The sequence below is a fragment of the Ranitomeya variabilis genome, chromosome 6 (assembly GCF_051348905.1).
Source record: "Ranitomeya variabilis isolate aRanVar5 chromosome 6, aRanVar5.hap1, whole genome shotgun sequence".
NCBI classification, from domain to species: Eukaryota; Metazoa; Chordata; class Amphibia; order Anura; family Dendrobatidae; genus Ranitomeya; species Ranitomeya variabilis.
Genome location: NC_135237.1, coordinates 378,506,826 through 378,520,785, shown reverse-complemented (window position 1 = coordinate 378,520,785; position 13,960 = coordinate 378,506,826). Strand labels below are relative to the sequence as shown.

The following is a 13,960-nucleotide window of genomic DNA, read 5'->3' as shown; positions in this document are numbered from 1 at the left end:
ATTTATTTATTATTTTGACACATTCCTGGTTTTCCAAAAATTAAATGAGAATGGTAAACCTACCAAGTGAACAAAGCGTGATTGGTGTAATTGGAGATATATTGTTTATTGTAATATAACTTTATTATTTATTAAGAATTTGCTTTTTAGCGGAAACTTTGCACGGGTGATTAAACGGGCCATGTCACTTTTGAGAGTGCTGCCTGTCTCTTTTTTGTATTCAGTGTGAGAGACCCGCTGATCAGGACCTGTGAGCGCTTGCATTCTCCTCCCCAGAGTTGTGTTTTTCAGTGTTTGTGTCTGTTCATTTTATCATTACTTAAGAGTTATTTAGTTTTTTGTTCATGTACAGTTAGGTCCATATATATTTGGACAGAGACAACATTTTTCTCATTTTGGTTATAGACATTACCACAATTTAATTTTAAACAAAACAATTCAGATGCAGTTGAAGTTCAGACTTTCAGCTTTCATTTGAGGGTATCCATATTAAAATTGGATGAAGAGTTTAGGAGTTTCAGCTCCTTAACATATGCCACCCTGTTTTTTAAAGGGACCAAAAGTAATTGGACAATTGACTCCAAGGCTATTTCATGGACAGGTGTGGGGTAATCCCTTCATTATGTCATTCTCAACTAAGCAGATTAAAGGCCTGGAGTTGATTTGAGGTGTGGTGTTTGCATTTGGAAGGTTTTCCTATGAAGTAAACATGCGGTCAAAGGAGCTCTCCATGAAGGTGAAACAAGCCATTCTTAAGCTGTGAAAACAGAGAAAAAACCCATCCGAGAAATTGCTACAATATTAGGAGTGGCAAAATCTACAGTTTGGTACATCCTGAGAAAGAAAGAAAGCACTGGTGAACTCATCAATGCAAAAAGACCTGGACGCCCACGGAAGACAACAGCGGTGGATGATCGCAGAATAATCTCCATGGTGAGGAGAAATCCATTCACAACAGCCAACCAAGTGACCAGCACTCTCCAGGAGGTCGGCGTATCAATATCCAAATCTACCATAAAGAGAAGACTGCATGAAAGTAAATACAGAGGGTTCACTGCACGGTGCAAGCCACTCATAAGCATCAAGAAAAAGGGTAGACTGGACTTTGCTAAAAAACATCTAAAAAAGCCAGCACAGTTCTGGAAGAACATTCTTTGGACAGATGAAACCAAGATCAACCTCTACCAGAATGATGGAAAGAGACAAGTATGGCGAAGGCGTGGTCCAGCTCATGATCCAAAGCATACCACATCATCTGTAAAACACGGCGGAGGCAGTGTGATGGCTTGGGCATGCATGGCTGCCAGTGGCACTGGGTCACTAGTGTTTATTGATGATGTGACACAGGACAGAAGCAGCCGAATGAATTCTGAGGTATTCAGAGCCATACTGTGTGCTCAGATCCAGCCAAATGCAGCCAAACTGATCGGTCGTCGTTTCATCCTACAGATAGACAATGACCCAAAACATGAAGCCAAAGCAACCCAGGAGTCTATTAAAGCAAAGAAGTGGAATATTCTGGAATGGCCAAGTCAGTCACCTGATCTCAACCCAATTAAGCATGCATTTCACTTGTTAAAGACTAAACTTCAGACAGAAAGGCCCACAAACAAACAGCAACTGAAAACCACCGCAGTGAAGGCCTGGCAGAGCATCAAAAAGGAGGTAACACAGCGTCTGGTGATGTCCATGAGTTCAAGACTTCAGGCAGTCATTGCCAACAAAGGGTTTTCAACCAAGTACTAGAAATGAACATTTTATTTAAAATTATTGAATATGTCCAATTACTTTTGGTCCCTTTAAAAACAGGGTGGCACATGTTAAGGAGCTGAAACTCCTAAACCCTTCATCCAATTTTAATGTGGATACCCTCAAATGAAAGCTGAAAGACTGAACTTCAACTGCATCTGAATTGTTTTGTTTAAAATTCATTGTGGTAATGTCTATAACCAAAATGAGAAAAATGTTGTCTGTCCAAATATATATGGACCTAACTGTATATATTGATATGTTGTAATATTTTCCTGTGCAGCCGGTGGGGATCTAACCGTATCGCTGTCAGACTGTAGCTTGGCCACGCTGGAGGGAATCCAGTTACAGCTCGCTGCCAACTTGGTTGGACAAAATGTGCAGATTTCTGGAATAGACGCCACGGGCATTAACAACATAACACTACAGGTATCAGATCTGGTAATACAGTAAGCGTTTCAGTGTCCAGTTAGACAAAGTTTGCTCATATCATTTCATTTTTTTCTTAGATTGACCCCAGTATTTTACAACAAACACTCCAACATGGCAGCATTATTCCCCAGACCCTGACCGGTGACCCGACCACAGTACAGGCTGGCAGCAGTTTGCAGAGCGGAGATCATGCCGTGCCGGCTAATGTGGTTCTTCAGCCTATAGCGAGCTTGTCCCTCCAGCCTGCCACCACGTCATCATCCAGCCTGACTATAGCCCCCATCACTGAGCAAGAGTCTGTACTGTCTACTACCTCTGCAAGTAAGTCTCTGGATCCTCATTAGCATATTGACATAGCTTGCTTTTTTCTGGCACTAGTATTGGGCAACACTGCTTGGCACAAATCATGGGCATCACTAGACCAGGGCAACTCCGCAAATTCATAGTATTGTCATGAAGGGGTGTCCAGTATGTGTAAGCCACATATCACAATCCTCCACCATGTCCCAGACTAGTAGGCATAACCGTGAGTTGTGTGCTATATCATACAATTGCTTTTGGGGTGTCAATTTTTCTTTTTTTTTTTTTTATTTGGGTTGAACATTTTTGGAAAATTAAAAAAAAATATATACATCAGGGTTGGGCAACTGAACTTCCCAAGTGGCCATGTGAGAGACCATGAGTGTTGTGGAGGACCGAGCCAGTAGGCTGAACTTCTGATCAAGATTAGTATTATATTAATATATTAATAATAATCATTATTAATATACTTTAAGTTTTAAATATGTAATTTTACCGCTTGCTATTGATTAGAAGTAAGTATGCTTACTATTATCAGGATGATCCGCCTCTATAAATCATGCTGCCATATTGCTCTTCAGCCTTCAGTATAATGAGCAGAGCTGTGCCTTGATCGGTTGCAATCCTTACTGTGATCTCTGCCATGGTCTCTGTCTCACAATCCCAGTCCGGTCTTTGTTTCTGTCTCTCTCTTTCTTGTTCTTGTTCCCACTCTCTCCTCTAACATTCCTTCTTCCCTCTCCTTGGATATCCAGTGTCGTGTACACAAGTGACGTACACATAAGGGTCAGGTACTCCTTGCGATGCCACCATCGACACTGGTCTGCCACATTGCATTGGATTTTCAGCGCTTTTGCTGTCCTGGTCTGTCAGAGGGATTTGGTCCAAAGGCCGCAGTTTGCCAAGGCCTGGTGTACATGATGCTTCTCATTTCAGAACAGAATAGTTTGATCAGACTTTGGGGCTTTATACAACAATATCCTATCTTTTTTACTATGTCTACTATTTTCATTTGCTGTTCTAGTAAGAGGGATAATAACTTTTTGTCTGTAATTGAATCCCATGAATGTTCGGACTGACCCTGGTGGGTCCCTGTGCAGGAGGTGGGCCTGCACCCGATATGTTATGTGTTATGATCCTAGTGGCAAGGATCGCAGGTCGGACTAGCTAAGTAACTGAACAGACTACTAGCTCTGGGGAAGTGGTAACTAGATTGACCGCAAACAACTATAGGCAGCCGTGGAACGTTACCTAAAAAATCCTAGACGTCTCGTCACGGCCTGAGAAACTGACTATTCCTGAAGGGAAAGTAAGTCCTCACTTGCCTCAGTGGAAGACCCCAAAGATATAGAATAGCCCCCCACAAATATTAACGGTGAGTTAAGGGGAAAGCACAAACGCAGAGATGAAATCAGATTTAGCAAATGAGGCCCGCTAATACTAGATAGCAGAAAATAGGAAGGAAACTGTGCGGTCAATAAAAAACCCTATTCAAAATATCCACGCAGAGATTGCTCGAGCCCCCGCACCAACTAACGGTGCGGGGGAAGCAACTCCGTACCCCAGAGATTACCAGCAAAAAGAAATCACATGTTAGCAAGCTGGACTAGACTCATCATACACTGAAATCATATTGCAGGCAGATGAGCAAAAAATATTCAAACAGAACTTAGCTTATCCTGAAGAGGCAGAAAACGAGATAATCAGGAGTAATCAGAATAGCACTGAATACATTGACAGCCGGCAACAAGTGGGAGTTAAGCAGAGCTAAATAAGAGCCTCCCTGGTGAATAACGAGGCAGCTGATCCAGCAGACCCGCAGGATAATAAACCAAACCTCCAGGGGGAGCCAAAAAACCAAAGTCACACAATACCATCTGTGACCACAAGAGGGAGCCTGAAAACGGAGTTCACAACAGTTATGTGAGCAATAGTAAGCACAATACACCTGATTCACTACAGACCAAACCCGCATCTCATCATTCATTTATCAAACTATTCAGTGTATCATTCTATGGAAGCCAAGGAAAATGTATGAATCCGTGCAATGTGATATATGTATGTAACTGAACAGTGGCCCCAGAGTCAGTATTACAGGTGGGCCCTAAGCAGCCCTGCCCGACACTGATCGCATGTGTATAAATTCCATTATCTTTCTTACAATAGCTGGGAAGTTATATCAGACAGACAAATCTAGCGTCACTTTGCCTAAATTAATTACTTTCCTGTTTCCTTTACACATCCAGATGTAGGGCCCAGCTGTATAGCCCACATCTTCCTGCTGTCTCATTAAATCGTAATTAGTGACGAGTGCACATGCTCGGATAAGGGGTTATCCAAGCGTGGCTCCGATACAGCTTTATACACATGAGGAATTCCGGTATAAAGATAGAACAGTAGATTTTTTTACTTATCAGTATAGTCATCTTGAAAGTAAAAATACTTTTCTCATGGTGTGTGTGTGTGTGTATATATATATATATATATATATATATATATATATATATATATATATATATATATATATATATATATATATATATATATATATATACATACATATATATATATATATATATATATATATATATATATATATATATATATATATATATATATTGAGATTGAGTAGTATTTGAGCCATTCATGTTACATGTATATGCAGACACTTTCTTACAGGATATTATTTACCTTTGTGAAATAAACGTTTTTGAGTTGATAAAAAGTCTGTTCACAGACATAAGTGCTGCCAAAGATGGTTGCCATTTTGAGTGCTTGGTTCCTGAGATTAGGATATGTCTGAGGGGGAGATGCATAGAAATTAGGAAGGCTGCTTGACTTGAATGCGTCTTTCAGAGAGTCACAATTCTGCACTTCAGCCAGTTCCATTTGGTAAATTGTATCCACATTTTCAATGTCAATAGAAAATGGGTTACGGAAAAGCTGTATGTCCTGTTCACGGAGATGAAGCTCTTTAAATCTAAATTGGAATGGCTTTTGTAAGTTTTCCAGTGAATTCGCACATGTTTTGTTTGGGAATGCAACCAATGGTTTTTCCGCTAACAACAGATTTTGAGTTGTGGGTAGAGATGAGCCACCTCCCTAGTGTTCGGGATCGGTTCGTCGAACAGGGAGGTGTTCGACGAACTGTTCGTCGAACGTTCGACGAACACCGTCGAACCCCATTGAAACCAATGGCAGGCAAACACATACAAACACATGGAAAACACATAGAAAACAACTTAAAAGGTGTCCAAAAGCTGACAAACTGCTCAGAAGACACAACAAACACATGGAAAAGTCACAACTACATATAGTCATGCGAAAAGAAAATAGGTGGATGAGTAAAAGGAGGAGGAGACACAGATATAGGCATGTCATGCCCTTCTAAAATAAAGAAAGGCTGGAGTAAAAATCTAAACTCTCTCTACCAACACCCTGACGTCTTGACAAAAAAAATAAAAAAATAAATATCTTTAGGTAGAATGGCGGCAGGTCCATGCAGAACACTTTCCTTAGAAGACGTAGTGGTACCCCCGTTGGGAGTTGTGCCAAAAAATGAACACAATACATTCAGACTAATCCACCATTTGTCATATCCAAGGGGCAGGTCAGTAAACGACAACATCGACGTGGAACCAAGTGCAGTACTATGTACTGTACCTCCTTTGACGAGGCAATCAGACGGGTCAAGAAGTTGGTAAGGGGCACCCTATTGGCCAAAACAGATATTGAGGGGGCGTTCCGGTTACTACCTGTGCCTCCGAATAGTGTCCTCCCATTGGGCTGCTTCTGTGAAGGAGCATACTACATAGATCGCTGTTTGCCCATGGGGTGCTCCATATCCTGCTCACTATTTGAGGCGTTTAGTTGCTTCCTCAAATGTGTCGTCATGGACGTTTGTAAGGCGGCACATATTATCCATTACCTCGACGACTTCTTATGCCTGGGCCCAAAAGATCTGCCACAGTGTGAAAACACGCGGTAGTCCACCTGTGAGAAGGAGAGAGCTGGAGGGAGAGTGGACACCCCAGAGCTGAGGGGTTAGATTGAGAAAGAAATAAGGCGGTGTAGCTTGCTTCATGGATGGGGTACGCTGCTGACTAGCACTAAATTTTACTAGGTCCAAAAGGATTTCCTGGGCTAGATGCCGTTAAAAAATAATACTTAGGTAAACAGGCGGTGTAGCTTGCTTCATGGGTGGGGTACGCTGCTGAGTAGCACTAAATTCTACTAGGCCCAAAAGGATTTCCCGGGCTAGATACCGTTACAAAATAGTAGTTAGGTAAACAGGTGGTGTAGCTTGCTTCATGGGTGGGGTACGCTTCTGAGTAGCACTAAATTCTACTAGGCCGAAAAGGATTTCCTGGGCCAGATGCCGTTAAAAATAGTACTTAGGTAAACAGGCGGTGGGTGGGCTACTCTGCTGACGTGCAGACACTGCTCCTAGGCCCTAAACTATTAACTGGATTAGATGCAGTGAAAATAGAGATACACAGGCGGTGTAGCTAGCTTCACAGGCGGGCTACTCTGCTGAAGTGCAGACACTGCTACTAAGCCCAAAACCCCAAAATGTTTTACTGGGTTAGATGCAGTAAAAATTGAGATACACAGGCGGTGTAGCTAGCTTCACAGGCGGGCTACTCAGATGACTATCAGACAATGCTACTAGCCCAAAAGGATTGGCTGAGATAGATTACACCAAATGCTGTGACTAACACTTGCACAGCACTGGCTCAGACCTGCCTGGCAAACAGTGCTATGAACTGCTGTAACCTACCCTGAAAAGGGCTGATATTACAACTAGTCCCGACTCCTCCCGACTCCCTAAACCGATCTCTCTGACAATTCGCTCAAAAAAAGCACTCTTAGGCTGTATAGCGCCCCAACAGCAGCGGTGCCGTCTAACACTAAGCTGCAGCAGTGAGGAAATGGTGGCGACGGGGCTAATGGCTGGTTCTTATAGGGCAAGGAGTGACATGTGACATACACAGCCAATGACACATGCCCTTGCTTGTCTGCATCACATGCACATTGCTGTGTGTGTGCGCACTGCTGATAGGCTGAGAGACTGCACCGCCCCTCTGTAAATGCGGGAAAGAAAAAAAAAATGGAGATCGGCGTTATTTCAGCACAGATCTATACACTGAAACAGTCCATTAACAATGATAAACAGTTTTAAAATCAAGCTAGGCTTTTGGTGAACGAACAGAGACTCGAACAGCCGAGTTTTAAGCAAATTGTTCGGGTTCGACGAGCGACTTGAACACCACCCAAAACAGCTCGAATTTGAAATTGGCGAACAGTTCGACTCGAACACCGCTCATCTCTAGTTGTGGGGAGATGGCAGACATTTTCCTCCTTCACTTGTTTGATGAGGAGGCCTAATTTTACTTCAAATGCTTTCACATGTGATTGCATATCACAGATGAGCTTCTCCTTTTTTTGAAGTTGCACATTGAGGCAGTTAAGTAACTCTGTCAGAAAGGCAAGGTGCCATTTCCATTCTGCATCATTGAGCTCTGGCAGTACTTTGTGTTTTGAAAGCAGAAAAGCTGTAATCTGTGGAAGTAAGACACAGAAATGTTTCCAAACTCTCCCTTGACTCAGCCAACGGACTTCTGTGTGGTGCAGAACATCTTCATAGGCAAGATTTAGCTCAGACAGAAATTCCTGACATTGTCTGTGGTTTAATGCATTGGCTGTGATGAAGTTAACACAAGATATCACAATTTTCATAAAAGTTCCACTTCAGTGATTTACTACACAGCGCCTGTTTATTGGATGAGGGAGTGTATGGCTACTGGATGAGAATGGTTATGTTTGTCCATCTCTTGGTTAATGCGAGCAATTACTCCGTTCTTAGACCCCACCATGCTAGGAGCACCATCAGTTGTCACACCGGCTAGTTTTGCCCTGTCCAGCTCCAAACCATTCACAGTTTGGTAAACCTTTTCATAGATTTCCTCTCCTGTAGTTGTTCCTTTGATGCTTTGCAGTGCAGGAAGCTCTTCTGTGACTTTGAAATAGTCATTCGTCCCATGAATAAAAATTAGAGGTTGTGCAGAATCACAAATATCATTACTTTCGTCGAGTGCAAAGGAAAAATAGGAACTTTTTTTTGCAGAGTTTTGCCAATGCTGATGTAAATTGTCTCCCCTTTCTTCAATCCTTCGTGTAATTGTAGGTCCTGAAAGACTCCCTGTACTAAATACATCAGCCTTCTCTGGACACATCTCTTTGGCAACAGAAAGAAGGCATTCTTTAACAAATTCTCCCTCCGCGAATGGACTGCCAGTGCATGCTATTAGCTTGGCAACTTGAAAACTTGCTCGCAGTGATGAAATATTTAGCTGCTTCTCCTTCACAAAAGTATTTTGCTGTGTTGTCAGTGTATTTTTCAGTTTTATTATTTTCTTCTCTCTTCTCCGACCAAACAATCATATTTATCTTTGTTGAGTTTGCTAGTGTCAATGCTGATTGTATTCTTTGAACACAGACACTGTATTCTGGCATATCAAACACACAGCTCTTTCCTTGTATTGCATAAAAAAGTAATCATAAGTCCACTGTAATTTGAATATCCTACACTGAGTCAATTTTTCTCTTTTTTGATATCTTTGTATCCTAGGGATTCCAAATTGCTATTCGTAAAATGCCAATATATGTACAGTGCTACAAAAACAATATACCAGCAATAAATGAGACATACAGACTGCACTGCCCACCAGTACTGTCTGATCAGTGCCCATCCATGCAGCCTTGCCAGTCCATATTATTTCAGCCTCACCAGTGCCCATATTGGTGGAACTCCGCTTTTACCTCAGACTCAGACTGGTGTGGTGCGAGAGTCCCAATAGGCAGGTAAATGTCCCCAATAGGCATAATAGACTGGACCCGGCGTTAAAAATAAAAAAAAATGCCAGTACTCACTTATGTCCCTTGCTGCTCTGAAGAGTCGCCCACTTGACTCAGTCTTCTTGTACAGGCGGCGTGACGTCATCAGGCCGTGCAGGCGGTGTGATGACAATCACGGCGTCTGTGCTGCATACAGAGGGCTGCAAGTCTACCAGAGTGGCAGCGCATTGCCTTTCCCCACCTCCTCGTCATTCCACCCGCGATTACAGGGCCCGCCGGCATTGAACTTTAGTGAAGTTCAATGTTGGCCGGGCCCAGGGGCGGCCACGGAAGTTAATTACCGGTGTAGCAGAGGTAGGAGGAACAGCTGCTCCGGGCAGACCACGGGCTCCGAAGTAGCTGCTATGTCTGCTACCCCTGTAGTTCCGCCCGTGGTTGAGAGACAGAGAGAAGGAGGGGAGTCAGTGAGTGCGGAGCACATTCTACACATGCGCACTGCGGGCCCAGGACAAGTCGGCTGCTAAGCAGGGCAGGCAGCGACAGCAAAAACACCTGGCGGGCCGGATAAATGTCCTTGGTGGGCCGCATGTGTCCCGCAGGCTGTAGTTTGTGGACCCCTGTTCTATGCCATATATTTTCATAGCTCCTGCATGATAGTTGTCATGATCAAGAGCTAGTGTAACTAGAAACACGTCTACTGTTGTGCTATCATGTTTGTTTTTTAAACTTTACTTTTTCATGTTTTAATCTACAAATAAATGTGATGTTTTAATGAATTTTGCGGTTGCTGGATTTTCCACTTTTTTGTTTCATGCTCGTGTGCTCACAGAGTATCTTTGATGTGCTCGGATGCTATGTTTGAGTCCCCGTGCCTGTTTAACAGCCGCCACACATACAGGGGTAGCCTGTTTGTTAAGCAGTCCCTGCATTTGTTGCGGCTGTCAAGCAGCTGCAGCAACTCGAACATAGCATTCGAGCACGCCGAAGATGCTCTATTAGCACATGAGCATTCTTGGATGACACCTTGTCTGAGCACGCTCGCTCATCGCTAATAGTAATTTCTGTAATAGTATCACAAAGCTCATGATTATTCCATTTTATCCTTACACGATGCATCAGGACACTGCAATTAATAATATTTGAGCTTTAATATTTGCTGTAAACTCTAAAAACTTAAGGTACTTAGCAGTTTTTAGTCAGAGCGTAAAAGCCATCCAACCACGTCAAGGTGTACCTTTAATATGGATAGTCTCTAACCGCTAAATGTCCTACCTCTCTATGTGCCAAACCATCCTCATCTGAATGGGGCTTGAAAAGGAAACCAGGCATAGCTTGCAATTAAAACCTTGTGTGGGAAAGATGAATAAGGGTGCTTACCTTTGGAGGGGGCCATACTCCCCCAACGCCCCCAATATGTATTGCAAAAAAAAGAAAAAAATAGGACCTGCATGCCTTTAGTATTAAATTATTGCCCAGGTGCACAATTATACAATGTGACATACTTTTGTGTAGTACATATGGGGGCTGGGAGGGGAGTGCACCCCTCCAGGGAGCTTTTAATTGCGAGCTATCGGGGTTTTTTTTCATTCCCCATTCAGATGAGGCTTGGCTTGGAGAGGTAGGACATTTGTTATAGGGACCATCCATACTTGGGTACACCTTGTTGTGGTTGGATGGCCTTTGCGCTCTTGGATCAAAAAACACTAACTAAGTACCTTATGTATTGAACAATTACAGCAATATTGGAGTTTTTGTATGCACCGTCTTTGTATATGTTTGTATGTTGACCACAGCGTATTTGTACACTTGTACATTAATTTAATACTAAAAGTGTTCAGGCCCCATTTTTCTTTCTTGTATTCCACTTCATCCTTTCTTATGAAGGACAGATTAATGCTTATCTTCTGAAATAATCTTACAGATAGGAACCCATTTTACTATGCATTAGCTACAGTTCCTTGTTGCGCTGCCAGATCAGATCACTCATCTGTTTTGTCATGACCCCTAGATCCCTGAGCTGTCATAGTCTTTCTGATGATATCATAATCTATTTAGTAAAGAAAAAGATGCGAAACCATACCCTGTCCTGATTTTCAGCTCAGTCAGCCATCTCTTAATAAACCTGCAGCATGAAACTCTATAGACATTCCTTTTTTTTTTTATTTCGCAGTCAAGAAGCCTTGAAAAGTTAATGAAAATGCACAATTGCCCATAAAATCTATGCAATCCCCTGTGGAGTAATTTGTGTTCAGCGTTTGTGTTGACTATGTTTCTGCAGGCAGATGTGATATTGACGTAGAGAAATCTGAATTTATGTATCCTATAAATGTATATCAATATGGGAATAAGTTTTACAGAATGTTTTCTTCCTTTGCAGCTGGACAGGACCTGTCCCAGGTCATGACGTCTCAAGGCCTAGTATCCTCCTCTAATGGACAACATGAGATCACGCTGACAATTAACAATACCAGTTTAAGTCAAGTCTTGGCACATGCAACCGGCACCACTCCTACTACATCATCGGGGTCTCCACAGGAGATCACTCTCACTATTTCTGGTTAGTTTTAGATTTCCATGTGTTCCTTTCTTTTCATTCTCTGTATTATGTAGCTGGTGAATACTCTATAAGCTCGTTATTGTTGTGAAGGCAATGTAAAGGTCAGGAATGCTTTTTTCACTCAGTGGTTGGTGGATTTTCAGCCATCACCTGTACTGGACGATTTGGGAGATTTACGTAAAATACTTAAAAATCATCATAATAGAATGTGGATTTAATGTAGCAGCTAAAGGGCAAATTACATCATGAAACAAACTAATGGCATTTATGAATGCCGCCACTACAGGATGCCAAGCATCGCCTGCTTCTGGCCAGAAACACTGCTGCTCACTTTTCCAAGGTCCTTTGAACGGGAACTGTGAGCAGGTATTAGAGCAGGTATTGCTCGCTTTATTCTCCGGTGCTGCCCTCACTGCCACTGAAGAATGAAGGTGACGACAGGTTGTGCTGAACAAGTCTTCCTAACCTTCTGCTAGTGAGGCCTCATCAGTGTATACTCTAAGAGGGAGGTCAGGATCTTATTCTATGTTGGTTCTTTTTCTAACTCGTAATATTTCATATCATTCAATTTTTGCTTGCTGCAATAGAAGCAAACCCTCCTTGCAATGACTTCTTCCAAGTTTCATAAAAGTTTGTCACATGTGAAACCACATGGTTGCAATCACTAGCATATACTGGGTGTGGGGTTGGGGGATGAATTCACTGTTAAGACTTCTCCACCATTTTTTTTTTATTATAAATTATGTTTCTCTTTTGCATTGTTTGCTATGTTTTCCTGACTTAAAGGGTTGTCTCAAGTTTATAAGTGGATAAAGCTGTAAAAATAAGTAAATTGTGCAATTTACCCCAAATCTTCTCGATTCTCAAGAACAGATGGATTTTTAGTTTTAGAGAGGACAATTTGTTGCTTAGGTTACCGGCCACCCTGCAGTCCCAGCGTGGCTGGTCACCTAAGTCAAGCTCATGGTGCAATCAAGCTCTATGCTTTACAGTTGGCTCAAATCACTTTGAAAATTGCCGGAACCGAGCAACATCAGTCCCCCTGCGTTTTTCCCATGCTGCAGAGGTAATGAAAGGTAGGAAGCCGGGAACGGTGTGCTCCTGAAGTTACACATCTTGAGACAATCCCTTTAACACTGCTGTGCCAGGAGCACCTGGAGACAAGGACCAAATGCAGGTGCTTCTCACAAAATTAGAATATCATTAAAAAGTTCAATTATTTCAGTTCTTCAATCCAAAAAGTGAATCTCATATATTATATAGAGTCATTACAGAGTGATCTATTTCAAGTGTTTATTTCTGTTAATGTTGATGATTATGGCTTACAGCCAATGAAAACACAAATCATTATCTCAGTAAATTAGAATAATTAACATAAAACACCTGCAAAGGCTTCCTAAGTGTTTAAAAAGGTCCCTTAGTCTGTTTCAGTAGGCTCCACAATCATGGGGAAGAATGCTGACTTGACAGATGTCCAGAAGGCAGTCATTGACACAATCCACAAGGAGGGTAAGCCACAAAAGGTCATTACTAAAGAAGCTGGTTGTGCAGAGTGCTGTATCCAAGCATATTAATGGAAAGTTGAGTGGAAGGAAAAATTATGGTAGAAAAAGGTGCATAAGCAACCAGGATAACTGCAGACTTGAAAGTATTGTTAAGGATTGTTAAGAAAAGGCCATTCAAAAATGTTGAGGAGATTCACAAGGGGTGGACTGCTGCTGGAGTCATTGCTTCAAGAGCCACCACACACAGAGGTATCCAGGACATGGGCTACAAGTGTCGCATTCCTTGTGTCAAGCCACTCATGACCAATTGACAACAGTAGAAGCATCTTACTTGGGCCAAGGAGAAAAAGAACTGGACTGTTGCTCAGTGGTCCAAGGTGTTGTTTTCAGATGAAAGTAAATTTTGCATTTCATTTGGAAATCAAGGTCCCAGAGTCTGGAGTAAGGGTACCGTCACACAGTACCATTTTGATCGCTACGACGGTACGATTCGTGACGTTCTAGCGATATCGTTACGATATCGCAGTGTCTGACACGCAGCAGCGATCAGGGATCCTGC

The 13,960-nt window shown here is 42.3% G+C and overlaps 1 protein-coding gene across 3 annotated transcripts in view; it reads left to right on the top strand.

Moving 5' to 3' along the window:
- The window catches only part of ZNF236 (zinc finger protein 236), a 183,963-nt gene that overhangs the window by 110,045 nt on the left and 59,958 nt on the right, over positions 1-13,960 (top strand). For all 3 annotated transcript variants that reach the window (XM_077270071.1, XM_077270072.1, XM_077270070.1), the window contains exons 24-26: positions 2,033-2,178; positions 2,259-2,502; positions 11,717-11,896. In XM_077270071.1, coding sequence (XP_077126186.1) covers positions 2,033-2,178; positions 2,259-2,502; positions 11,717-11,896 — 570 coding nt within the window. The remainder of the gene's footprint in view (positions 1-2,032; positions 2,179-2,258; positions 2,503-11,716; positions 11,897-13,960) is intronic.